The sequence below is a fragment of the Callorhinus ursinus genome, unplaced genomic scaffold, assembly GCF_003265705.2.
Source record: "Callorhinus ursinus isolate GAN/ISIS: 27379988/994484 unplaced genomic scaffold, GSC_fseal_2.0 scaffold14, whole genome shotgun sequence".
Lineage (NCBI taxonomy): Eukaryota > Metazoa > Chordata > Mammalia > Carnivora > Otariidae > Callorhinus > Callorhinus ursinus.
The window spans coordinates 3,904,375-3,931,138 of NW_027397076.1; the positions used below are offsets into that span (position 1 = coordinate 3,904,375).

Consider the following 26,764-nt stretch of genomic DNA (forward strand, 5'->3'; position numbering starts at 1 on the left):
GTCACTTAATTCCAAGATACTACATCAATCTTTTTTCAAAATCATGAAAGAATTGAATTGTTTAAAAGAGCAGATGTGAGAACAGTTGAAGAAAATTACTGTAAGAGGAAATGTGGCAGAATGGAAAGAGGACTCAAATTTGGGCTTTAGTCCTCAAGCAACTGTATGACCTTGAATAAATTACTGAAAGTGCCAGGTTAACTCATTTATGACCCTGGAAGGTCCTTACAAGAATTAAATGAGATTATGGCATAGAATGTTTGGAACATGATACCCACATACATAATAGTTGTGTTTATTATCATCATTATTATATTGATCAAATTATGTTGTTAATATACCATCTTAATAAGAGGAACTAAAGCAGAAATAAAGTTTAAGAATTCAATGGATACAACTCAATAGCAAAGACCCCAAATTAATTCTATTAAAAAATGGACAAAAAGCCTGAAAGACATTTTTCCAAAAAAACATACAAATGGCCAAAAGGTATTTTTGTGGAAAGGTGCTCAACATCACTAATCATTAGGAAAATGCAAATCAAAACTACAATGAGAGGGGCGCCTGGGTGGCTCAGTCGTTAAGCATCTGCCTTCGGCTCGGGTCATGATCCCAGGGTCCTGGGATCGAGCCCCACATCAGGCTCCCTGCTCCGTGGGAAGCCTGTTTCTCCCTCTCCCACTCCCCCTGCTTGTGTTCCCTTTCTCGCTGTGTCTCTCTCTGTCAAATAAATAAATAAAATCTTAAAAAAAAAAAAACTACAATGAGAGATCACCTCACACCTGTTAGGATGGCTTTTACCAAAAAGATAAGAGATGGTAAGTGTTGGCAAGGAAGTGGCAAAAAGGGAACCCTTACATACCACTGGTGGGAATGCAAATTGGTGCAGCTACTATGGAAAACAGTATGGTAGCTACTCAAAAAATTAGAAAAAACTACCATATGATCCAGCAATCACACTTCTGGGTATATATCTGAAGCAAACGAAATCATTATCCCCAAGAGATATCTACACTCCCATACTCACTGCAGCATTATTCACAAAAGCCAAGATACGGAAAAAAGCAAAGTGTCCACTGACAAATGAATGGATAAAGGAGATGTATATATATATATATATATGTATGTATGTGTGTGTGTGTGTGTGTGTGTGTGTGTGTATTTATTTATTTCAGCCATGACAGAATGAAATCCTGCTATTTGTGACAACAAGGATGAACATTATGCTAAGTGAATAAGCCAGAGAAAGACAAATACTGTATGATCTCACTTATATGTGGAATCTTAAATAAAAAAAAATTAAGCTCCTACAAGCAGAGAGTAGAATGGTGGTTGGGGATAGGGGAAATGAGGAGATGCTGATCAAATGCTATAAGCCTTCAGTTATAATAAGTTCTGAAGATCAAATGTACATCATGGTGACTACAGTTGATAGTATTGTACACCTGAAATTTCTAAGAGTACGTCTTAAGCATTCTCACCACACACACACAAAAACAAAAAGTAACTATGTGAGGTGGTAGATGTCTTAATTAACCTGTGTTAATCACTTCTTCAAATATATACAACTTCACTTGTCAATTAGGTCTCAATAAAGCTGGGTAAAAAAAAGAATTAAACTAACTTAAGATTTTGAGGGAAGTGAGTTTTCTACCTCCAAATTATGTCTCACAAAACTGAGGTACTTTAAAAAAGTGGAATACAAAATCTGCTTAGATGGGATTTTTATACCAATACATTTACAAAACTAGGAGCTAAAGAAAGAAATAGGTAAAAATATCCAGATATCTTGAAGTTCCTTGTTTGAAGAACTTGCTTTTGCAAGAGCTTTGCCCATATAATTTTAAGAAATATTTGAAATGGTTAGATGTTATCTCGGAAGACAATCACTTTATATATACTTACAGAATGGTGCTTATTACATTGTAGTATAATTATTTTAAAATTTCTCTCTACCTCTATCTTATCCTTATCTCAAGGGTAAGGGCTTGTTTATCTTAGGCATTTTTTGCACTTTCCATCCTCCTTTTCTCACTTCCATAGTATGTTACGTAGCTCACACTGAATAATTATTTATTGATAAAATAACTTTGTGAAGAAACCAAGACTCCTATAGCTTTAATTCCAAGAGGAATTAAAAAGGGGAACTAACCCAGGCCTGTGTCTGGTTATCAAAATAGTAGCACCTTGGGGGACCCGGCTGGCTCAGTTGGTACAGCGTGTGACTCTTCATCTCAGGGTTATGAGTTCGAGCCCCACACTGAGTGAAATTACTTATAAAAATAAAATCTTTTTTTAAATTTTTTATTGTTATGTTAATCACCATATATTACATCATTAGTTTTTGGTGCAAAAAATAAAATCTTAAAAAAAAAAAAGTAGCACCTGAATTACTTAAGTGGATTTTTCATAGTGACTCCAGGTCCTAACTCATCAAGATTAAGAAGTGTGGGCTAAGGATACAGAAGGCAAAGTTTAATGTGAGTGTGTTTGCACATCTCAATGAATTCAGAAGCATATAGAAAATGTTTTAAAATTATTAATTTTTAATATCTCCTCAGGCCCTCTAATAGAAGACAGGAGAAAGCTCTGAAAAGAGTGGAATGATATGGCCACTATTAACAGAAAGATCTTTCAAATTCCCTCTGAAAAATAAAAAAGAGAGCAAAGAGAGTTTAACCTACCTCTCTCTTTGCAAAGGACAAAAAGGAATTCAGCAGCAATTTGCTTGACTCCAAGGTCAACATGTGTCATGAGGCGCACCAGCTTATTTCTCACAGTTGAGCCAACTTCAGGTCGATTTGTCACATCCCTCAATGGTGGTAAAACCTAATGGCAGAAATGCAAAAACCATCATCAGTCGTGGGGTACTAGAGTAAGTGAGGATGGTACCATGCAACTGGTCAGTCTTATAATGTCTATGAGCTCACTTTTGTAAGAGTGGAAAAAGCTTTTAAAAACTAAATAGGTTTGCTTCCAAATAAAACAAAACAAAACAAAACCCTCAAATGATTTCATGCTTGTAATGAAATTTCATTTGAAGAGAAACATCTCTTCACTGTACCACCATGAAATACTCTAATTTGAGTTTTTAATCACCAAAGCATCTGGAATGCCTTTGCCTGCCTCTATCAAAATCCATTTTAAAGTCAGGGTCAAGTTTCTCCTTCCACAGGGCCCTCCTTAATACTTATACTCCTATTGATTTTCCCCTTCTTGTAATTCCTGCAGCATTTTCAGTATTTACTAAAAAAATCTGTACTTAGGTTTTCTTGTTTTATTTTATAATAAAAAATGGCTATTAATTATTGAATACTTTCTAGGTGCTAGTTGCTATAACAGAGGATATACATACTTTCTCTATAATCAATCTCCACAGTAACCTTGCAAAGGAGGTAGTAACATCACTATCATCCCTATTTTATCGACTGATCCGCAGAGGGCTTAGGACACTTCTTGGTTTGTCTGTTTTTTTGCTCACTCACTCACCTAGTCATCCACCCAGACCCCTCCCTCTTCAGGGTCTCCTCCTATTTCAACTGGTTGCTTCATCTCAGCATCTTCTGCCAATTCTCTTTCTCCTCTTGTTTTCTAAGTATTGGAATATTCAAGGGTTGAGCTCTTGGGCAACATTCTTCACTATTTTCACTTAATCTACTGGTGATCTTATCCAGTTTTATGGCATTATATGGTCTCTATATACTAAGAACTCCCTGAGTTATATTTCTATTTTGATTTCTTTACTGACTTCCAGACTTTTATAGGCCTATCAAATTTAGCATGTCCTAAACAGAACTCTTGATGCTCCAACCAAAGCTGTTCCTTCTTAGTTTTCCATCTCACTAAATGGTAAGTCTATTTTTCCAACTGTTTAGTACACACACCTTGGAAATAGCCTTTTCTCTTTCACACCCCATAACTAACCACAAGCAAATGATATTGTTTCTACCTCTGAAATATATCCATAATTCAGCCACTTCTCACTACCCCCTCTAATATTATTAAATCCAAGTTACCGATATGTCTCACCTGAACTGGTTATTACCACAACCTCTCAGTGTTCTCTGCTTTCATTCTGGTCCTTCTAATGATTTCTTCTCTACAAAGCAGCTAGGGATCCTCTGAAAGTCAGATCATGTCATTCCTGTTCTCCAAGTCCTCCAGTTCCTAGGGCTTCTCATCTTACAGTGAAAAACAATGTTCTTACAACTCCCTTAGGTTTCACATAATCCAGCTTCCTGCTATTTTTCTAACTTCATTTCTACTGTACTCCTGGCCTACACTGCTACAGCCGCACAGACCTACCTGGAACTCCTTACGCACACCCCTCACTTTCCTGTCTCATGGTCTGTGCATTTGCTGCTCCCTCTGCCCAGAAACTCTTTGTCTAGAAACTTGCATGGCTCATTCCTTACTTCAGGTCTGTGTTCAAATGTCACTTTATAGGAAGACATTTCCTGACCACCCTATATGACCTCTCTTTTTCTGTGCACCACCCTCCTCCAACCATTTTAATCTTCCTCACAGCATTCCTCACCACCTGATACAGTATATATTTCTTTACTGTTGGCCTTCTTCTATAAGAGTCAGTGCCATGGGGGCAGGGATTTCTTTGTTTTCTTTACTGCTCTCAGTACATGGCATATTACATGTGTTTAATAAATATTTGTTGACTGAAGGAAGAATGGATTAATTCAAATATTTTTTCAAAGATTTTATTTTAAGTAGTCTCTACACACAATGGGGGGCTCGAACTGACAACCCCGAAATCAAGAGTTGTATGCTCTACTGACTGAGCCAGCCAGGCGCCCCTCAAATATCTTTCTAAAAGTGCCTTCTATAAGCTAGGCACTATGAGAGGAAATGAGGATAAAAACAAAGTCAAATAATTTACTGTACCAGGCCCTTCATGTGTATATCATTTTATTTAGTCCGTTCAAATGACTTCTTTCCTCTCTCTCTTTCTATACTGAGTGCCTACCATGTATCAGGAGGTATTGGAGGTGCTGTGAACACAAATGGCAATTAAATCTCAGAAAACTGAATCATCTACCCAAAGTATTTACACAGAAGCCGTATTTCAATATTTCTGATAGGGTAGAGCACCAGGATTTCTATGCTCTAAAGGCACAAAGTCATTGCATAGTAAATCCTTATTATTTGATTCAGCCAACCATACTGAGTTTTATATGGTCTCTATATACTGAATGTATTGAAGAATGAGATATCTAGAAAGTGATTTCATGTAGCATGTGCCTATTGTTCCAGACTGAAGAATCTATTAACAAAAGTTATCACCCCAAAATTTTGTTAGCTATGTTTTGGATTTCTTAAAAACAAGTTTTTTAAAATAGAAGTTTGTTGCTTTTATTCTTATATATCACTCCCAAACAAACTGCGTTTGTATGGACTCATTCTATTTCCTCCCAAATATTACCCTCCAACAATCTTCTTTCTTTTCTTTGACAAATCTTGTTCATTTCCTCTTTCAAATCCACAGAATCTCGTCTCTTTTGTAAGCCTTTCCAGACTAACCTAACCTGGGTCAGTAATTTCTACCATCTGTTCTATTTCTACCCGCCTAAATACTTAAGACCAATTTCCTTTGGGTATGTATGAGTTGGATTTAATCAGGTATTAACTACAGGGCATAATAATTAATTAGCCATCATTCCATTTATACTATTACCAAAATTAATCATCTGTTACTTTACATTCTGCCTTTCTTAATCATCATAGTTTAGACTGCATCTTTCTCAGAAGGAAAGTTGATTTTTTTGTGTGTCTTTTATCTTAGTCATCTTTACTTGTCATGTTTTATCTCTATACTGTAGTGCTTCTTTGAGGACAGAAAGTGGGTCTCATAATCTTTGTGTCCACATAATATGTGGCCCAAGGCCTTCATATAAAGTTGTTTAACAAACAGGTTTTTCTTTTACTATCTTGGTCAGAGATAGCAAAATCTAAACAGTTCAGTTGAACATGGATCTCCTATGAAAAAAAGCTAAAATATAGAAAACTTAAAATATTTTTCGTTTATTATTCTTTACCAAGTACTCCTAGTCACAGTAGAATGTCTTAAAATAAAATTGGAGATGACCTTAATTCATTAACTATTTTATTTGATTTAAATGATTATTCATGCTTTCATGGTACTACTCTCTTCTTCCAATGGACTGTAAATTCCTCAAAGAAAGAGTCTCTACTTTCTAATATCTCCTTAGCATCAGTATCTACTAATGTGCTTCACATGTAATAAGGTGCTTACTAAATCTTGACCATAAACATAAAGGGAGAAATGAAGCGGGTTCATTTAACAAGGGAAATTCTACATGGCAAAAAAAAAAAGCAGTGGGGTGAATGGTGGTACCATGTACGGGGAAATGTGGAAAGAAGGAAAGAAACAGGGTGAAGGGATGGGAAATCAAGAACTTGGTTTGGGATATGTTAAACTTAAGACCTCTACTATACATCCAAGGGGAGGAGATGAATAGGCAGCTTGTTATGTCAGTCTGGAGCTGAGGGGACAGGTCAGGGCTAGAGAGATAAATTTGGGAGTCATCAGCATATAGATGATTTTCAAAACCATGACTGCTGAATGAGATCACCAGGGTAGTGGGAGTGGAGACAAAGACAATATTGTCTCGGGGCGCTCAGACAGTGCAAAGAGGTTCCCTATTGTGTCCTAGAAACCAAGTGGAGAAAGTATTTCAAAAAGGACAGAATACTCAGTTACATCAAAATGCACTGGGGGAATGCATTTAAAAAAAAAGATTTGAGAACTATTGGATATGGCAATATTGGGTTGGTGACTTTTGAGGAGTACCTTTGCAGTGGGGTGGAAAGTATGAAAGCCTAATTTTGGTGGGTTCAGGAGAAAAAGATGAGTAAAAAGAATAGAGAGGGTGAGTATGGAAAACTCTTCTGGGGAACACTGCACTAAGAAGAGCAGAGTGATAGGGAGGCAGCTTGAGAAGTGAAATTGAGGGAAGGTTTTGTTTTGTTTTGTTTTTAAGATGGAAGATGTGTTTGCGTGAAGACAGAAATGACCCAGTACATTAAAAAAAAAAAAAGAAAGATTAACGTAAGAAGAGAGGAAATAAATGCAGGAGCGAAGTTCCTGAGAAGGTGAGCAGGAGAGGAATCCAGGGCACAAGTGCAGAGGCTGGGCTCAGAAGAAAGCGGGGACAATTCACCCATTATGATAGAAGGGGAGACAAAGGGTATATGATATGGGCAGATGGACAGAGGACCAGTGGTGGAAAGAACTCTTACCATGAGCTCTGCTACCCATCCTTCTCTAAACATTCACCATCAGCTCTCTTTTCAACTGGCCTCCTTGCATTTACTCCCATTCTCCTAGTCTATCCTACATATAGTAGCCAGAGTATTTTAAAATATAAATGACATCCCCTTCATTTAATTCCCCTTTCTCAAAATGGTCCAGTGCTTTCCCATCTCACTTAGAAGAGAATCACAAGTCCTATACAACCTTAGGCCATCTGGTTCTTGCTTACTTTTTTTACTCCTTGCCAACTTGGTCTAGCCTCCTTGCTTTTCCATAAGCATGCCAAAGCATCCTCTCATCTCAGGGACTTTGAACTTGTTCTCTTTACATTCCTCTTCCAGATTTTCTGAGAGCCTTTTCTTACTTATCCAAATTTCTGCTCAAATGTCATTTTCTCAGAGAGGCCCTCCCCATTCCCCTAAGTCTCCCCTTCTGCTGCTGTCTTTCTTTAGAACATATCATTACATGACATTATAACATAAATGTATTCATTTCCTTTTTGTTGCCCCACTGTAAGGTAAACTCCACAAGGCAAAGACATCATCTGTCTTTCAGTGCTTAGAAGACAACACAAAGTAGATCTCAACTATTTGTTGAATAAATGAATGAATGACTCAGAAAAAATACTATTTTCTGGATTAGGAAGATTTCAAAGATTAAAACTAACTTTTCTGAGTTTCTGATTTTATGAAAGAAAACCATTATGAAAGAATGCAACTCATTAATTCTATTTTTAAAAACCACATATAAGAAGATTAACTATGAGGAGTAATTTGCATTAAGCAGTTACCTGATCTTTGAGAAATTTTCTGATGTTTCGATGGGCTCGGGAACATTCTGTTAACAAGCTGAGAACTGGAGTGAGACCCTCTCTATAGCTGCTTCCCTATAAAGAAAACCAGACATACTGTATTAGTTTCTAACAGTATTACTTTCCTCTGTATAACTGAGCACGTTAATATTCCTTTTTTGAGGGAGAGACATTTTATGTTACCAAAGCTTTACGAACTATTTAAGAAATTATTTTTCTAACAATGTTTCCATTCCATCAGTTATCTTCATGTTTATTAATGTCCATTTTTATCCTCCTTGGATTTTCCTACATTTTGTGGAGTCCTCACTGGCTCAGCCAATGGGCTTAAATGAGGCAAAGGTTTTGATGACCCACCCACACTACCTTGCTGCCTTTTAATATAGTTAAGCTGACAGAGTAAGTGACAGACAAGAGAAATTAAGCAGCTCACAACAAATGAAAAGTTGATGATTTTTTTTTAAAGATAGCTTTTAGTTATTATGTAAAGTATTTATCATCAAGTTTTTTGGGGGGGATAATTTTTACTTCTAGGTCTTACAAAATACTTACATGGAAAGTAATTTTTCCTTTGCTTTCAGGCCCTAGTCACAATTTTGGTCTTGCATCAACAAAATTTTTGGCTTTAAACAAATAAATTCACTTGGTTTTTTGCCATTAATCATATACTGTAATAAAATGATTTCCAGAGTACAATCACACAAAATGTCAGCTATTAAAAAAAAAGTTTAAACTTAAAAAATCATGTCCTGTGATGTCTGCATATATGGCACATTTACATTCTTTAGAAATATTTTCCCAAGGCCTCCATTTTATCAGCCTTACCTTGTCTATTCTCTTCTCCATAAAATTGAGTAAAACATGAATGGCTTCCATATTCATACCATTGTATACCATGGTATTGTTTTTCAAAACAGTTTCTTTCTCAGCTGTTTTATCACTGGGCAGTTCATCCAGTGTCGTTGCCTCTTGGGCCGTTTCTTCATGGGTTAATGGACAAATGAGAACATCCAAACAAGAGACCGGAACATTGCTTAAAAGGTTGACTGCATTGCTGAAAAGCAATTTAAAAATACAATATTTTGATTTCATTGAATAGTCCTTTAAAATGCAAACATAATAAGAAGTTCAGAAATGACTTCTAGGAGTCAATTAAAATTTTTCTTTTTCAAAACAAGCCTTTAATATTACTTGGCATTTACTAAGAGACAGAAAATAAAGGGAACTGTTTTAAATACACATATGACAAATTAGAAAGAACAGATGTTAAATGGACACACACAATCACATGATGTCATGTCACTTTCTGAAATGCTAAAATAGGAATTAGTGTGCTTTAACACCAGCTCTTTAATTTTATTATGATACAACGCTAGGCTTATATTTTTTCCTTGGGGTTTTAAATCCTTTTGTGGAGCTACTGGTGTTTTATTATTCCTTAGATTACAACATAAAGCATCTGAGAAGCTGTATATAAGTGGCTTATCACAGAGGCAACAACATTAAAACCCAAATATTATAGGATTAAGTTTTGTTCTTTCTACGTATAAAAAATACAATTTTTAGATCATCCCATTTTAAAAAAGACATTAGCAGAAAATGGGTAATGGTGCTTTTTCTCCTTTTCTCATCACCAGGTCTCTTCAAAAGAGGCCAACAGAGCCATTTCAAATCTTTATCCCCTAGGCCTTTCTGCTACCTTATTAATGAACACATGCACCTGGGATGCACACCAGTAGGGGGAACCCAAACCTTGTGTATTTGGTATTCCCTAAAAATCTTGTTCTGTTGCTCAGTGTGTAAGAGATTAAAGTGACGCTAATAATTTAAAAATTAGACATGTTCTCAATTAACAGATTTTCCTTCAGGCATTATTTCACATTCTTTCATCTAAAAGGAGGTGGTATTCTCTGCTAACTGGATCTTCTAAGCCTGTGCCTCAGAACTTCCTGATAAACAACAATGGAAAGACAGGCATTACATTTCCTAGTGACAGAGAAGCAGATCTAAAAATAACCACATCCTGACTAAAAATAAACTTGCAAATGCAATCAAAAAGTCTAACCACTTGGAAACCAAACTCAGGGCTTAATCTATCTGATTGTGTCTTAATTTAGACCACAGTAGTTCCTTTTAATTTAGATTATAGTGACACCCTCAAAAATAAAAGTAAACAACAAAAATAAAATACACATTTATTTTTTTCTTTCATTCTGAAGTTCTCCAAGAATGAGTATTACCTTCCTTTCTTTTTATATTATGGAAAAAAATATTCATAAGAGATCAAAGTTTAAAAATTAGACAATGCAGAACAATGAGTAGTAATGTAAAGGGTATCAAAAAAATCTGAGCCACGAACAAAAATAACAAATCCTATGAATGAATGGGTAAAATACACGTTTTTTGGAGGTAAAATACACGTTATTTGGTGGTCCCCACGAAAAATCTGTTGCTGCTGCTGTGATTACTACCTGCTACTGTTAAACAATGGCCCTGATTTTGGTTATTTGTAAAAAATCACAATTGGTTGAAATACAATGCTTTTCCCACAAACTTTCTTTTAAAATTTTTTGCAAACATCTGTAGTTCTTTATCTAGACTTAAAAATGTTTCGCTTCTGACTTAAGCATTTGGAAACTGTTGTTAAATATCACAGATTCACTGGGGGTGAAAACAAACAAAAGAACTCTACCATAGAATTACTTTCTAAAACTGTATAAATCATTTTGAAATGTTAGGATTTTTTTTTCAACACACAGGGCAATAGGCACTGGAGTCCACTGATAGTATGATTCTCTAAATCTACCATAGAGACCACACTGAAAAGTTTAAGACAATGTATTTCATTACAAAGGAATGTTTCCCTTTAAATTCATTTAAAATAAGCAGTTTCCAGGAATCTGGTAAATTTAAGAAACCAAATGTAGAGTTTGATTCAACAAATATTTGGAGGTTTTAGGCTTTTCAAGGAAAGTTCCCATTTTCTCGTTTCTTATTAAACAACTGGGTTTCCAAACAACTACAAAATTAATTTTCTGGCTCACTGTGTTTGAGCTATTCTTTTTAAGTAAGGAAGGCCCGCTTTTTGAGCTCTGTCACTTCTCTGACAGTTTTATTTGTGGTAGAAGAGTGTATGAAATTCTCCAGCTACCAGGAAGTCAGTGACTATGCACAGATCCGCACAATGGTGTTTGCATTCCTACTCCAGGGGGTAGAAATACTGTGTATATTACTCTCCCCTTTTCAGCTTCCTAGAGATCATTAATCACTGGGACATGACATCCTCCCACTCCTGCTCCCAGCCCCCTCCTGATATGCAGATTCAAAAGCAATGCCTATTTAGAACTCCTTAACGCCGTGATTAAAGCCTTGTTAGTTGTGGGAGAGGGGAGGCAATCTAAAGACCAGTCCTGTATCAGTCCTGGACTAAACATAATTTAATACCAAATGACAATGAGGAGCATGATAATGGTACATGTAGACCTATAGCCATTAATAAATCTTCCTGATTCAAATATATCTTCTTTATATTTGGGGCTCACATATCTTTTCTTTATGGCTAGAGAATTTACTTAAATGAACCTTAAGATCTCCAAAAGACTTTCTCCAAAAGATGTAAATTCCTAACTTTAGCTCAATTCAGTAATTATTTATTACTTGTGTCAGGCATTGTTTTATGAAGAAAAGAGACAAATCCCTGCCTTTATGGAGCTTATTTTCCAGCATGGAGAGGACAGTCAATGAAAAGTATACAAAACAAGTAAGATGACCGAATAACATGAGAGAAGGTGATAAGCGGCCTGGCGGAGAAACCCAGGAAGGTAAGATAGAACAGGTGGGGTTATAATTTTGAATAGGGTAGTCCTCACTAAAATGGTGCCATTTAAGCAAAGACTGAAATGAAGTGAGGGAATGAGCCATGTGGACTATGTGGGTAAAGAGCATTTCAGAAAGAAAAGCAAGAACAAAGGCTCCAAGGTAGAAAAAGTGGCATAACTGAGGAGCTGTGAAGTTGGTGTTGCTGAACCACCATATACAGGAAAAGGAGGAGAGGAGATCAGATAGGTATAGGGGCCAGACTGGCACTGGAGGTGGAGATCAGACAGGTATAGGGGCCAGACTGGCACTGGAGGTGGAGATCAGACAGGTATAGGGGCCAGACTGGCACTGGAGGCGGAGATCAGACAGGTATAGGGGCCAGACTGGCACTGGAGGCGGAGATCAGACAGGTATAGGGGCCAGACTGGCACTGGAGGCGGTTGTAATTTAATTTTATTCTCAGTGAAGTGGGAGCCACTGTAGGGTCTTGCATGGTGATGTACTCTTATTTACCTTAAACGGGTCACTCTGACTACTGCATTGAGAACAGATGGTAGGACATCAAAGGTGAGAAGAATCAGGATGTCACTATAATAATTCAGGGGATTGAACATGATGATAACAGTGAAGTGGTTACATCTGGATATATTTTGAAAGACATTTCTTGACAGGCTTGTTGTGAAGCATGAGAATCCAAGTTCTAGCCTTATCAAGTGGAAAGCTGGAGTTGCCATAAACTGAAATGTGAAACACTGCCAGAGAAGCAGTTTTTAGGGGAAGATTGAGTTTAATTTTGGATATGTTAAGTTGGGGGTATCTCTTAGACTTCCAAGGGGAGATGTTAATAGGAAGTTAGCTGCAAGAGTCTGAAGTTCGGGGGGGAGATCTGGATTAAAGATAGAAACTGAAGAGTTATTAGCATGCGGATGGTGTCTGAAGATAAAGGGTTGGATTAGATCAGTGAGGGAATGAGTGTGGACTGAAAAACTAAGAGGGCTGAACCTGGGGCACTCTATTGTTTAGAGGCTGAGGAATTGAGGAAGAAATTACAACTAGTGAGGTGGGAGGAAAACCAAGATACAATGGTATCTTGGAAGAAAGTATATACGCAAAAATGGAGTGATCACGTTGTCAAATGATGTGGACAGATCAAGTAAGATGACAAGTGAAAAATGTCCACTGGGTTTAGCAATATGGAAGTCACTAGTGACCTCAATAATAGCCATTCTGGTGGAGCAGTGGATCCAAAGCCCAAGTAGATCAAATTCAAGAGAGAACAGCAGAAGAACCAGATAGTCAAGAGAAGACTGAAGCAGCTGCAGGTGAGAAGTGTCAAGAAAACTTTGGATAAGATATGGATGGAAAGACCCCTGAATGCTGCTCTCAGCAAAGCATAGCTTTTTAACCCACAGCAACCTGGTCACTGGTCATTGTTCTCTAAATGTGCCATAGACACAAACTCTTTTCTGTATTTGGCCATGTGTTCTCCTGCCTAGCATGTTCTCATTCTTTAAGACTAGCTTAAACCTCACTTCATTCACAACAAATATTTACTATGCCTTGTGCTAGGTGCTAAGTATACAGTGTAAAGCAGAGGACAAGGCCTCTAAAGGAGGGGCCTTAGTAGGCAATGAGAGCAGAAAAGTACATGTATGTCTGTGTGGAGTGGGGTAGGGATATTATAAAGGGGACTGCCATAAGATGTAGGTTATAGCCAGATGGGTTACTGATGACCTTAAACCAGAGTTATTCTGGCAAAAAAGAAGGTGTAGAAGCCAGGGAAACATAGATTTCCCCGATAAGGCTGCAGATTATTAATAAATGCAAAACGACAATACAAGCTTGCTCTTTAACATAAAGACAGAGGGGAGCCATAGAGGATTCTAAGCAGAGATCTGCTTTTTGAGAAACAACTCTGCATGCAGGGGAGAGGATGCACCAAACTGCTGGGTTAGGTAAAACTGTCCCACAGGACTGAGCCACCTGCAGCAGTGGAGAAAGAAGGTGGCCTGACAGATCTGGGGTTGGGTGCTTCAAGACTGGCAGGACATGGACGAGGGCGTACAGATTAGGTTGAAATGATGAACCAATGCCTTAGAATAGGGAGGGAAGAAAGTAAACCCATAGGGGGCTCATAAGTAGGAGAAACAGCTATCACCAGGAGACCAGAGGTCTGGATGAGGATGGAGAACAACTACAGTATGAGTAAGGAAGACTTTCCTCCTCATGTTAGACCACAGTGAGCTAGTCCTTTAAATTCTATTAGCAGTTATTATTTGGACAATTAATTCACTGGGAAACTACTCAAAAACTATCTTGTGACAGCTCTTCAATTATGGCCTTGAATTATTTTTTAACTTTTCATAATATTTATGTCTTGTCTCCTCATTTAGACTTTATGTTCCTCCAGAGTATGCACTGTGGAGCCCTTCAAGCACCTAGCACGGTGCTCAGTGATAGTTCAAAAAATCTCTCTTCACCTAGATAACTGTTATTCACAGTAAGAAGCAGGTTAAAGAGCTAGGAGCTTCAATGATAACAAAAAAATAAAATAAGACCCCCCTTCTCCGATCTCTCCAAAGTAAACTCTCTTGTCTTCTATATACCTACATAAGCTTGTCTGTGTCTTACACAACCCTCATCAACATAACTGCACTTATTTACTTACATGTCTGTTTTACCCCCTAGCTGGTGAGCCCTGGAGAACACAGATTACACTGTATTCATCTTTGTTGTTCTTGAGCTCCACATAGTGTCTAACATAGAGTAAGTGCTCAGTTAATAAGTAGAAGCCAAAATGAAATCATCCAATTTTCAAACTTCTACAAAAAAAATTTTTTTTAATTGAAGTATAGTTGACATACAATGTTATATTAATTTCAGGTGTACAACATAGTGATTCGACAATTCTATACATTACTCAAACTCAATGTTCACCACCTTAAGTGTAGTTACCACCTGTCACTAAATAACATTATTACAATATTATTGACTTTATTCCCTATGTTGTACTTTTCATCCCTGTGACTTACTTATTTTATAACTGCAAGTTTGTACCTCTGAATCCCCTTCACCTGTTTTACCCATTCCCCCAATCTCCTCTCCCCTCAATTTTCAAACATTAATTAAAAGTTGGCCATGTCTAAGACATTGTGCTGTGGTGGTAATCATTTTGCAATATGTAAATCTATCAAATTGTACACCTTAAACTGAAACAATGTTATATGTCCACTGTATCTCAATAAAGCTGGAAAAAAAGACATTGCCTAGGATTGTAATGAGGTATCATTAGGTACTAAATTGTCTCCTTCAGTATATGAGATAAAATACATTAGTCTAAGCAAAGAAACAACAAAAAAGGCAAGGAAGTAAGTACTTTTTAAAGACACACGGGCTCTCTGAGTGCGGAAAAAAAAAGAAAGCGTTTTGTAGATGCCAAGGTGCAAAGTGAAAGAAAGTAGATTGAGAGGCTAAAATAAATTAAATCAGATCTGGTCCTTCCCTCTCCTCTCCTCACCTTTCTAGCGTTTAGGCCATTTCCATTTCCCCCCTTCTCTCTAAAATAAAACAAAACCACAACCACATCTACATGCAACTGTTTTTGGCTGTTTATGCATAAACTTACTGATTATGGACAAGAGGGCTAAAAATACTTTCAGGAAGATAGCAGAGATGAACAGAATTAGGATGTCCTTTAATGTATCAAAAAAGATGGCTCAAACCAACAATTTACTTGTTACTTTAAGTATAGACAAAAGGAAATGAAAGAAGTAGATTTTAAAAACTATCTAAGATGCTGATTAGAGGAAATAAAGGTTAAGGTCAGCAGTCTATGCGAGCGAACTCATTTTATCTCTATGTCGTGTCCTCTTGATTGCTCTGGGGGTGGGGGAAAAAAGGACACTGTTGTACAGAGACAGCACATCAGAAAAAGCTGCTGCCAAGCCATGTTTCTACTCACTCACAGGAGCCTAGTCGACTCCTGCCATGCATGTATCATAGAACACATGTGGCTTGAGAAAAACTTAGATGAATGGAAAATAGATTTCTCTACATGATCACAGGATATACTTAGAAATGAGTTCCTAACAAAATATCAAAATCAAAAACAACTTTTAAAAAGAGATCTGGAACTCCGTATTGGATCTAAAAGCCAGCGTGCTTATTGTAATAATAGTAACAGAAGTGGCGGTGGCAGCAGCGTGATGGCAGAGGTGATAGCAGCTCACGCACTTGGCGAGTGGTTCCTCAGTGCCAGGGACAGAGTGCTTTGTTAATTTCTCATTTACTCATTGCTACAACTCTTTGAGTTTAATGACAAGGCATAATCATATACTATCCAGGTTTGCTTATTTCATTACATTTTTCCTTAAAGTGTCAAAAAGAAAAAAACAAACTTAGAAAATAACTTTAAAAAAAATGGAACAAAATGGTACTTTGAAAACATTCTGATTTTTTTAACTTTGCCTTAAACACACACCTGATTTTCAGGGTCACTATAAATATGCAGAATTTAGTGGATATTACAATCCTAGTAAGTTTCCTAATATAGCCCTTTGAGGTTAATGCAGTTTTCTCTGTATTTAAATGGCTTAGCCTAGAGTCACTACTCAAACGGTACTAATCACTTTAATTCTGATTAAAGGGACATGCAGGGCCATTCCAGATAAACTGTCAAGTCAGCAGCAACCTCAATCTCCTAGGTAAGCCTTTGAGATATACTTCTATATCCTGTTTGTGGCTCTAGGGATATCCCTTCTTATTTACAGTGTAGCTAATAGATATTTTATCAGAGCAACTTTTAAGATAAAAGCAAATTTAAAGAAAAATATCTTTAAAATTTATTTAAGAATATTTTAAAGCAAATATTATCAGAAGGAAAATAAAGAAATCTGATTACTTTTTTAAAAATCTGTTTTTTAAAACCTCTCTTCTTACTCTTTTTTGATAAATACTGGGTGCTGTGTTAAAATATTAAATTTATCAGAGAAATCCTTAGCAATGTTTTTTGTAACTAGTGTTAAAAATTCCCAAAACACTTTCTCCTCACATTCTTGTATGAATGCCATTTAACTTATGATACCTGATTTCCAAAAAAAAAAAAAAAAAAAGCCGTCAATTTACTGCTGGGCTTATTATAAATCCATTTTTAAAAAAGTTTTAGCATCTGTATTTCTAGTGTCTTTTGATTATTAAAAAAATTATAGTGAGTCAAAATGTTTAAGTTTTTTTAGAGGCTATGATTTATTGAACTTAATCTGATTATTTTTTAAAGGCACAGTCTCAAGAAAATTAAAGGAAATTTTGATCGATAGATGAAGAAAAAAAAATCACACTTTTTCATTGTGAAGAAAATAATCTTTTTAATGTTTGCAGGACAGAGTACATAAAGATAACCTATCAACAAACTCTGTAATATCAAATAATAAATTGCTGATCATAACTAAAATAATAAGGATTTCATTGAAAAATAACAATTAAGGTTATCTTTCATTTTTACACTCTGGTTGTGTTTCTATGAAATTTTATTTAAGCCATATTTTGAAAAACAGAATATTGTAAATTCTCAAAAGGTGCTTTCTACTATTAAGAAGAATCCAATTTTATTTGTAAAGCAGAGTTAATGCCAAAGTTAATTGTTTGCAGATTTGAATTTATTTGAATTGTTTAAAATGCCATTTGTATTTGGGGTGCCTGGGTGGCTCACTCAGTTAAGCATCTCCTGTTGGCTCATGGGTCATGATCCTGGGACCCTGGGATTGAGCCCGGTGAGTCAGGCTCCCTGCTCAGTGGGGAGTCTGCTTCTCCCTCTCCCATTGCCCCTCCCCCTGCTCATGCTCGCTGTCTCTCTCAAATAAATAAAATCTTTAAAAGAAAATACCACTTGTATTTTAAAAGAGTAAAGCACCATAAGCAGTCTTATGTTAAAGTCAGAAGTGTTGTAATTGCAAGCCTGATCTAGAATAGACAGAGAACTAGAAAAATGCATCAACTCAGTTCTCACAGAATGACACATTTTAGCAGTAGTCCACCAAGAGTTCCAAAAGGCAAGTCACAACACTTGAACTATTTTTTAAATATTAATACTTGAGACTGTGAACCAATTTTTGTAAGTTTTAAAAATTTAATTAATACATATTGCTTACAGTATACTTTTTGGTAAATACTGTTACAGTGAAATCAGTGAGACTATTAGTTTGAGCGTAGTAATGAAAAGCAGGGTTCAAATCCGAGCCCTGTCACTTACTAGGATGTATGATCTCAAAGACATTGCTTCATTTTTCTATGCCCCACTTTCATCACCTATCAAAAGGGAAAAATAGCAGTACCTACACCTCATAAGGTGAGTGTGCTGATTGAAATAAGTTAATCTTTACAAAGCATTTAGCATCATGTCACACATAGTACTCAGTAACTGCTGAATTGTGCTATTATTATTGTTACTCTGGGTTTTACTGATGAATGCAACAAATGCCAAATTCCCTTCTTTTGTTGGGACTCAATTTAACAAAGTCAAAGGGGATAGAATGAAAATTTCTCATCAGTAATTATTTCTCACCAGTTACCTGATTCACTGTAATAGTTTCACTTTATTGTGCTTTTAACAACTAAAATTAGGTGCATAAAAACAACAAGAATCGATGATGTCCTTCGTTAAGCTACCAACACGGAGGTTACCTACCTGTGCAGCTCTTCTGTTTTGTCTTCAGTTGGACCTACGATTAGTAAACAATGGCGAAGGACAGCTGCCATGACACGGAACTGATGAGAATCACTCTACAGCAAATAAAAAAGACAAGAGGAAAAATTGGGGATTGAATGCCTTAATGAAGGAGTTTGGTGTATCACTACATCCTGGGAGTCATCTTATGGCCCATCTGTCCCCCCTAAACAGTCATTTTTATACCATACGTGATAGAAGTCAGAATACTGTAGAAAAAGTTCTCAATACTAAGTGAATGGTTACTGTCTCCTATGAAGAGCTACAACCACCTCCAGAAATGGCTGAAACCAGAAGGTGCTGATCTAGCCACTCCCTCAGGGCATGTCAGGGAAAGAGATGCATGATCAACATCCACGCATTTCCCACTCTGTTTTACCTTAAGATTCAATTCACCTAATGCTTTGCCATTTCCAGAAAGCCTAGATTCTTTTGATAGTATACTGTTCCAGTCTACTAATTGCTATAAAAGTTCAAATAGATGTAATGCTATCAGATATTTTAAGAGTGGGTTGTACATCCTTAATGCCTCATTTCTTAATTTTTAAAAACAATAAATTAAAATCTATAATCTATCAACTTCATTTTAATGAGTCTTCTTAATCTCCTAGCTCCCCCAAATCTTGCTAATTCCCCCAGAATTACTGGCAAGTGATGAAAAACAAGTGATCTGAGTTTAATCTCCTATTTTCCCCAATGTTTACTCACTCATTGGTATTAAAGACACATAGAGAGTCAGAGGGAAAAAGGCAAGCAGTAGGAAAATAAGCTAAGTTATGAATAATCACTTAGTTTACCTCCTCTAAATTTTTTAGTGAGCTCTTGGGCCACTATAATTTCTTTAATCACCTGCATCAAGGTCATCTCTCTCTTCTTCCAGATTTTTAGTAATTAAGAAGACAGATAAAATGAGTGATAATTATAAGAGATCCTGCGCATGCTACACTTCAGGAAGTCACCAATTACTTCAAAAACTATTTCTTTATAAAAAAATCAAAAAACTTGGGGCGCCTGGGTGGCTCAGTCGGTTAAGCATCTGCCTTCGGCTCAGGTCATGATCCCAGGGTCCTGGGATCGAGCCCCGCATCGGGCTCCCTGCTCAGCGGGGAGCCTGCTTCTCTCTCTCCCGCTCCCCCTGCTTGTGTTCCTGCTCTCGCTGTGTCTCTGTCAAATAAATAAATAAAATCTTTAAAAAAAAATTAAAAAACTTCAGTATATATTTATCTCAAGTCTGTGTATAGTGAAGTATACTCACATATTATACATACATTCATATATGTTCTTATATTCATATGTATAAGATGTGAGATGATGTGTTTTATAACATCTAACAAACAATAGAGCACAATTTCATTACTCATAATGCAGAGGACAGTATTTTAAGCATAAAACTATCATATGTTTATTTGGAAGGGACGAAGGCCTCAGTGGCATAATGGAAAAAGCACTGCACCTGGAGTCTGGAGTCTAAGTTGTGACCCTAGACAAGTCATATAGCTTCTCTGAGCCAAAGTTTCCCCACACGCATCTCCACACATATGTGACTGTTAGGGTTATAAAAGAATTAAAGAGGATGATACACAAGGAAGTGCTCAGCACTTGCAGTGGAACATTTGAAGGTGAGGGGGAATGATGAGGGAGAAATGAAACAAGATAGAGCTGAAATGAGTGATAATGAAATGATCGTGTGTTGGGGAAGGAAGAGAGAAAAGGGAAAGAGAATCAGTGGAATGCCAGAGATGCGAAGACTGGTAGGGTTGATATGGACACTGTCCCGTTCGCCATCCATTTTCAAATGCCTGAAACAAAATTCTCTAATATATAAATACACTTTTACTTACCCCAAACTACATGAAGCACACTGAAACGCATGTGAAATTCTTCCATTTAACTCCTTTTATTTTTATTTTTTAAAGGTTTATCCATTTATTTTAGAAAGAGAGTGAGCAAGTATAAGCAGTGGGGACGGGCAGAAGGAGAGGGAGAGAGGGATCCAGACTCCGCACCCAGCCAGAACCCGAAGTAGGGCCCAATCCCATGACCCCACGATCACAACCCTAGTCGAAACCAAGAGTCCAATGCCCAACTGCCTGTGCCACCCAGGTACTCCTTCCATTTCTTAACTCTTAATAAGATCAGATTTTGCTTGGGTCTGAAAATTAAGTGGGAATGCACTTCCTTTTAAAAAGATTTTCCTGAGGTGCTGGGTGGCTCAGTTAAGTGTATGACTCTTGATTTTGGCTCAAGTCATGATCTCAGGGTCATGAGACCAAGCCCTGCATCGGGTTCTGTGCTGAGTAGGAGTCTGTTTGGGATTCTCTCTCTCCCCCTCTCTCTACCCCTTCCCACCACACACACTTGCTCATGCTCGCTCTCTCTCAAAACAAAAACAAAAACTAGATTTTCCTTTATTCTAGATACAATTATTCTCTTCTCGTGCTGATGTAGACAAGCTTCTTGCAAAACTATCCAATTTGGTCTTTTTACTTGCAACTGTAAACCAAAATCCTACTTCTTTCCCGCCCATTTCTTCCTGTCCCACATTTTATAACACCAATTCCCAAGTCATACCTATGTCTGCAATGCCCTCTTTTACCATAAATCCATTAAATTATCTTTATTCCTCTACCCAAAACAACTGCTGAAATCTGTGGATTGTTTCCTCCAGTCTTGGCATCACCAATCCCTTTTTCATTTCCCAGGTCTCAGCTAAAATATTTCATCAGAGAAGCCCCTTCCTTGTCCACCTAATCTAAGTAGGTTTCTTCCTTATTTTCTATCACTATAACTTGTTATGATTCCTTTCATAAAATCATAATTTGTAATGCCACATTTGTTTATATACTTGCATTTCCATTGCTTTCTCCACTAATCTAGTACCTTCAGAAGTTTAGAGTGCATGTGTTTAATAGGTGTTCAATAATTATTTATTTAATTTAGAGAGGGAGAGAGAGAGAGGAGAGAGAGGGAGAGGGAGAGGGAGAGGGAGAGGGAGAGGGAGAAAGAGAACCCCAAGTAGGTTCCACACCCAGTGTGGAGCCCATGTGGGGCTCAGTCCCACAGTCCTGAGTCATGACCAGACCGAAACCAAGAGTCCGACGCTCAACTGACTGAGCCACCCAGGTGCCCTGGTGTTCAATAATGTTTAATGTAAATTATAAGTAAAACAAAAAAGAGACCCTGTCATCAGTGGGGAGCTAGATAAATTTTCACAAATGAGCACATTCATATAACCAGCACAAAAATGATCCAATGTCAAGATCAAGAACTCCAGAATTCCCCTCATGGCCTCTTCGAATGACAATCTCCTGCTCCTCAAGGGTAATTCTAGTTTCTAACATCACAGGTTAGTGATTTTTGTTGTCACTGAACTTTGCTTGAATGAAATCATAAAATATAGGCTCTTTTGTGTCTGGTTGTGAGATTCATCCAGGTTGTTATGTGTAGCTAGTCTACACATTTTCATCACTTGAGATGTTCATTTTCATCACTTGAGAGCAGTGCTAGTCAAGGTGCAGTCTGTGGACCAGCGTTGGTCCATACCATTTGCCACTGATCTACAGCACCACCTGTGCAAAAAGTGTGTGTGAGCATTTAGAGAGATTTTTCCAGTTTGAGATTGTGTGTAATATTGTATTAAAAAGAGTTTTATTCTGATAGTTAGGGCAAAAAAATCTGGTCCTTCACCACAGTTTGGTTAAGAAAGCACTGCTGAATACAGTGAATATATTACAATTTATTTATCTATCCTACTCTTGATGGACACTTGGATTGTTTCCAGTTTGGGGCTATATTGAAGAGTACTGCTGGGAATATACTTTCTTACATCTCATCTGCTGTGTCAAGCTTTAGAATATACTGCCAAATAGTGTTTCAAAGTGTTTATACCAATTTACACTCCCACTAGTTGCTCTACAGTTGTGTCAACATTTGGTATTGTCAGAGTTTTAAAATTTAGTCATTCTTGTGGGTGTGCAGTGGTCTCATGGTTTTATTATGCATTTTCCTGATGACTAATGAAGTTTTATATGACTACTGGTCATCTGGATACCTCTTTTGTGAAGTGCCTGTTCAAGCCTCTTGCTGATTTTTTTTATTGGGTTGACTTACTTTATTTGTACAGATTTGTAGGACTTTTTAATCTATTCTGGATAGAGTCCTTTATTTATAGATGTGTTGCAAATATCTTCTCCAATTTGGTGGCCTGCTTTTTCACTTTCTTCTCTTGATGAGTTCATTTTAATGAAGACCAATTTGTCAGCTTTTTAAGATTTGATTTTTATTTTGTCCTGTTTTAGAAATCTTTGCCTACTTAAGAAATGTTTGATAGATAAGGTCATGAAGATAATCTGTTTCCTTCTAAAAGCTTTATTATTTTACCTTTCATATTTAGGTCCTTATCCATCTCAAATTAATTTTTTGTGTATGGCATAAGGTAGGGATTCAAATTCATTTTTCTTCCACACAGCCATACAATTGATTTAAAAGTCCACTTTTTCCCCACTGCACTTCAACATTACCTGTGTCATGAATCAGCTGACTATGTATGTGTAGGTTTATTTCTAGACTCTTTATTCTATTCCATTAGTCTGTCTCAGTCAAAATTTTTGAACGAGTGCTACCATTTAAGAAGTCTTATTTAACAAAGGTTAGACCGGATACTATTTTCTAGTATTGGCTATTCTGCTGTATGACTTTCCATGAGTAATTTAAACTCTCTGATCTTTCATGTCCTCATTTCTCAAAAGGGGTTAATGCTTCTATGTCACAAGATGCTGGAAAGATTAAATATAATTGTTCTTTATAAAATATTATACAAATACAGTTTATATAACTATACTTGTTTCATCTTAGTTTTGATAACTTTAAGATATCTATATTCTCTCCTCTTAAGTCATACCTTTAAGATATCAATATTCTCTCCTCTGAAATCATTATCTCCACAGGTTAAGAAAAAAAGTCACCAGGGATGAAAGGAAGAGGAAGAGAGAGAAGGCAAACAGGCTTGCTGTGATAGGTGGAAATCAAAATAAGATAACACTCGATTAAAAGGGAGATAAAAACTCAGGAAATTCTTTGGGATCTCTTTATATATCCCTTACTTCTTAATTACAAATTCTACTACTGTCCTGCTGCTTTTTTTCTCCCGTGCAAACTGTGGAAGATTTCACTTTTGTTTAGTAAAGATATCAATTTCCTCACATCTTTTCAAAGTGTCAGCTGATCTAATCAATGCCTGACAAAGTCTGAAGGGAGAATACTGCACACCAATGAGTCCTAATCTGGTCTTGTTATCCCAGGGTAGTTCTAATTTCTTCAAGAAGGTTTAGGAAACTTGTCCTATGAAAATTTGATTTCAATTCTATAAAAAGTGAAAGATACTCAGACACAAACACACAAACACACAAGTATACGCACACTTACCTAGAAATACAGCTATATCTCAGGTAGCATTTGACCCTGTTTCACCCTACTCCTTTTGCTTTCCCCTACCATGGTTATTTGTCCTTCCAAATTGTCTATGTTCAAAAATCTCCCTGTCTCCTTACAGGCAAAGATAATGTATTTTACCTATGCATCTTTTTCATCAAACATCGTGCTGGGCACAGAGTAATAAATTTTTTTTAAATTAATTTACAAGGGAAGATATAAATGTTATAAAATAGAGTGCTGTAACTCTAAAAAGGCTAGAAATCTGCCGTAAACAATGTTATTGAATGTTTTAGGCTTCTAGAGAACTTTTTAATAGCTTTGACTTTTTTTAAAAGATTTTATCTGAGAGAGGCAAAATATGAGTGGGGGTAGGAGCAGAGGGAGAGGGAGAAGCAGACTCCAAGCTGAGTGGGGAGCCTGATGTGGGGCTCGATCCCAGGACCCTGAGATTATGACCTAAGCCAAAGGCAGAGGCTTAACTAATTTAGCCACCCAGGTGCCCCAACAGCTTTGCATTTTAAAAGGTATCATAGGAGATAGGGGGCGTGGGCGCCTGGGTGGCTCAGTTGGTTAAGCGACTGCCTTCGGCTCAGGTCATGATCCTGGAGTCCTAGGATCGAGTCCCGCATCGGACTCCCTGCTCAGCGGGGAGTCTGCTTCTCCCTCTGACCTTACCCCCTTCTCATGTACTCTCTCTCTCATTCTCTCTCTCAAATAAATAAAAAATCTTAAAAAAAAAAAAAAAAAGGAGATAGGGGGCGGAGCAAGATGGCGGAGGAGTAGGAGACCTGGATTTCGTCTGGTCTCAGGAATTCAGCTGGATAGGGATCAAACCATTCTGAACACCTACGAACTCAACAGGAGATTGAAGAGAGTAAGAACAACTCTCTGAACAGAGAAGCGACCACTTACTGGAAGGTAGGACGTGTGGAGAAGTGAATCCGAGGCGATATTCGGGAGGATAGACGGCGGGGGAGGGGGCCTCCGTCGGCCGCTTCTGGCAAGTGCTAGAGCCGCGGAGCACAAAATTGGAACTTTTAGAAGTTGGTTCCGCTGAGGGGCGTCACTCCAGTGGCTAAGCGGGAGGTGGAAACCTCACGGGAGAGTGTGGACTCAGGACCCTCGGGGTCACAGAAGGACCGGGGGTGCCTGAGTGCAGCAGAGCTCCCAGGTATCGGAGTGGGGAAGCCGGCTGCAGAGAGGGAGCCGAGGTGCGGGCTCTCAGCTCGGGGTGGCCATAAACTGTGATCCGCCGCCCAGTTGGGCCACTGCGCCGACAGCAGGGACCCAACAAGCAGCAGAGCCGGGGAGACGCCCCTTCCTCCCCCAGGAGGACCAGCGCAGGAGCGCACCGCAGGGATCTGCTGGGTTTGGAGACTCCACACAGGGTTGGGTGCCAGAGATAGAAATGCTCGGTCACAGGCCGGGTGAGCACGCAGTGCGGCCGGAGTCGGGGGAGACGGGAGTGATTGTTTTTCTCTGGGGGCGCACTGAGGAGCGGGGCCCCGAGTTCTCAGCTCCTCTAGGCAGAGAGTGGGAGGCCACCATTTTCACCCTGGTCCTCCAAAGCTGTACCGAGAGCTTGCAGGGAACAAAAGCTCCTGAGAGCAAACCCGAGCAGCTTGCTTAGCCCGGACCGACAAGGGCGGGGCAATTCAGCCTCCGGCAAAGACATTTGGGAACCACGGCAACAGGCCCCTCCCCCAGATCAGCGTGAACAGCCAGCAAGCCAAGACCAAGTTTAACGATCAAGGAGAACCGGAGAACTCCAGCGCTAGGGGAATACTGCACATAGAATTCATAGCTTTTTTACCATGATTCATTAGTTTTTCAAAGTTAAATTTTTTTAACTGTTTTTTGTTTTGAATTTTTCTTTTTCCCTTTTTCAACCAACATCTTATCAATCCCTTTTTTAAAAAAAACATTTTTTATTTTTCATTTTTAGAGTCATATTTTATCTTCATAGTAGTTATCCTTATTTTTGGCATATATAAATATATATATAAGTTCTTCTCTCTTTAAAATTTTGATATACAGTTTCTTCTAACAGATCAAAATATACGCCAAATCACTACTGTATGGCTTTGTTCTAGTCTCCTGCCTGATCACAGTCTCTCCCATTTTTTTTTTCTTTTTTTTTTTAAATCTTCTTCTTTCTTCTTTCAGACAACTTTTTATCTTATAAATTCCGTTTATAAGACCTTTTTATAATTTTCATCTTTACAGTCATCTTCCATCCCTTCATTGTATCAACCCTTATTTGTACATATATAACTCTTTCTTCCTTTAAAATTTTAGGAGGCACTTTCTTCTAACAGACCAAAATACACCCAAAATCTAGTGTGTGGCACTGATCTATGCACTAGCCTGATCATATTCTGTTTGTGTTTTTTTTGGTTTGTTCTCTTTTTGTTTGTTTTTATCTTTTTCTTTTTTTTCCTCTTTTTTCTTTCTTTCCCTTTCTTTCCCCCTTGTTTCAGGCCTTTTCTGATTTGTATAGAGTATATTTGCTGGGGATGTTGTTAACCTGTTAGCATTTTGTTCTCTCATTCATCTATTCTCCTCTGGACAAAATGACAAGATGAAAAAAATCACCTCAGCAAAAAGAACAAGACGTAGTACCGTCTGCCAGGGACCTACTCAATACGGACATTAGTACGATGTTGGATCTAGAGTTCAGAATCATGACTTT

General features: G+C 37.6%; 1 protein-coding gene across 7 annotated transcripts in view; it reads right to left on the minus strand.

The window, feature by feature from the left end:
* The window catches only part of RIC8B (RIC8 guanine nucleotide exchange factor B), a 103,107-nt gene that overhangs the window by 30,797 nt on the left and 45,546 nt on the right, over positions 1-26,764 (minus strand). For all 7 annotated transcript variants that reach the window (XR_012380626.1, XR_003210289.2, XR_012380627.1 and 4 more), the window contains exons 4-7: positions 18,601-18,695; positions 8,925-9,153; positions 8,079-8,174; positions 2,685-2,829 (exon numbers count right to left, since the gene is read on the minus strand). Coding sequence is in view for 3 of the 7 variants with exons in the window: in XM_025882524.2 (XP_025738309.1) it covers positions 2,685-2,829; positions 8,079-8,174; positions 8,925-9,153; positions 18,601-18,695 (565 nt within the window). In the remaining 4 variants the exon portion in view is untranslated. The remainder of the gene's footprint in view (positions 1-2,684; positions 2,830-8,078; positions 8,175-8,924; positions 9,154-18,600; positions 18,696-26,764) is intronic.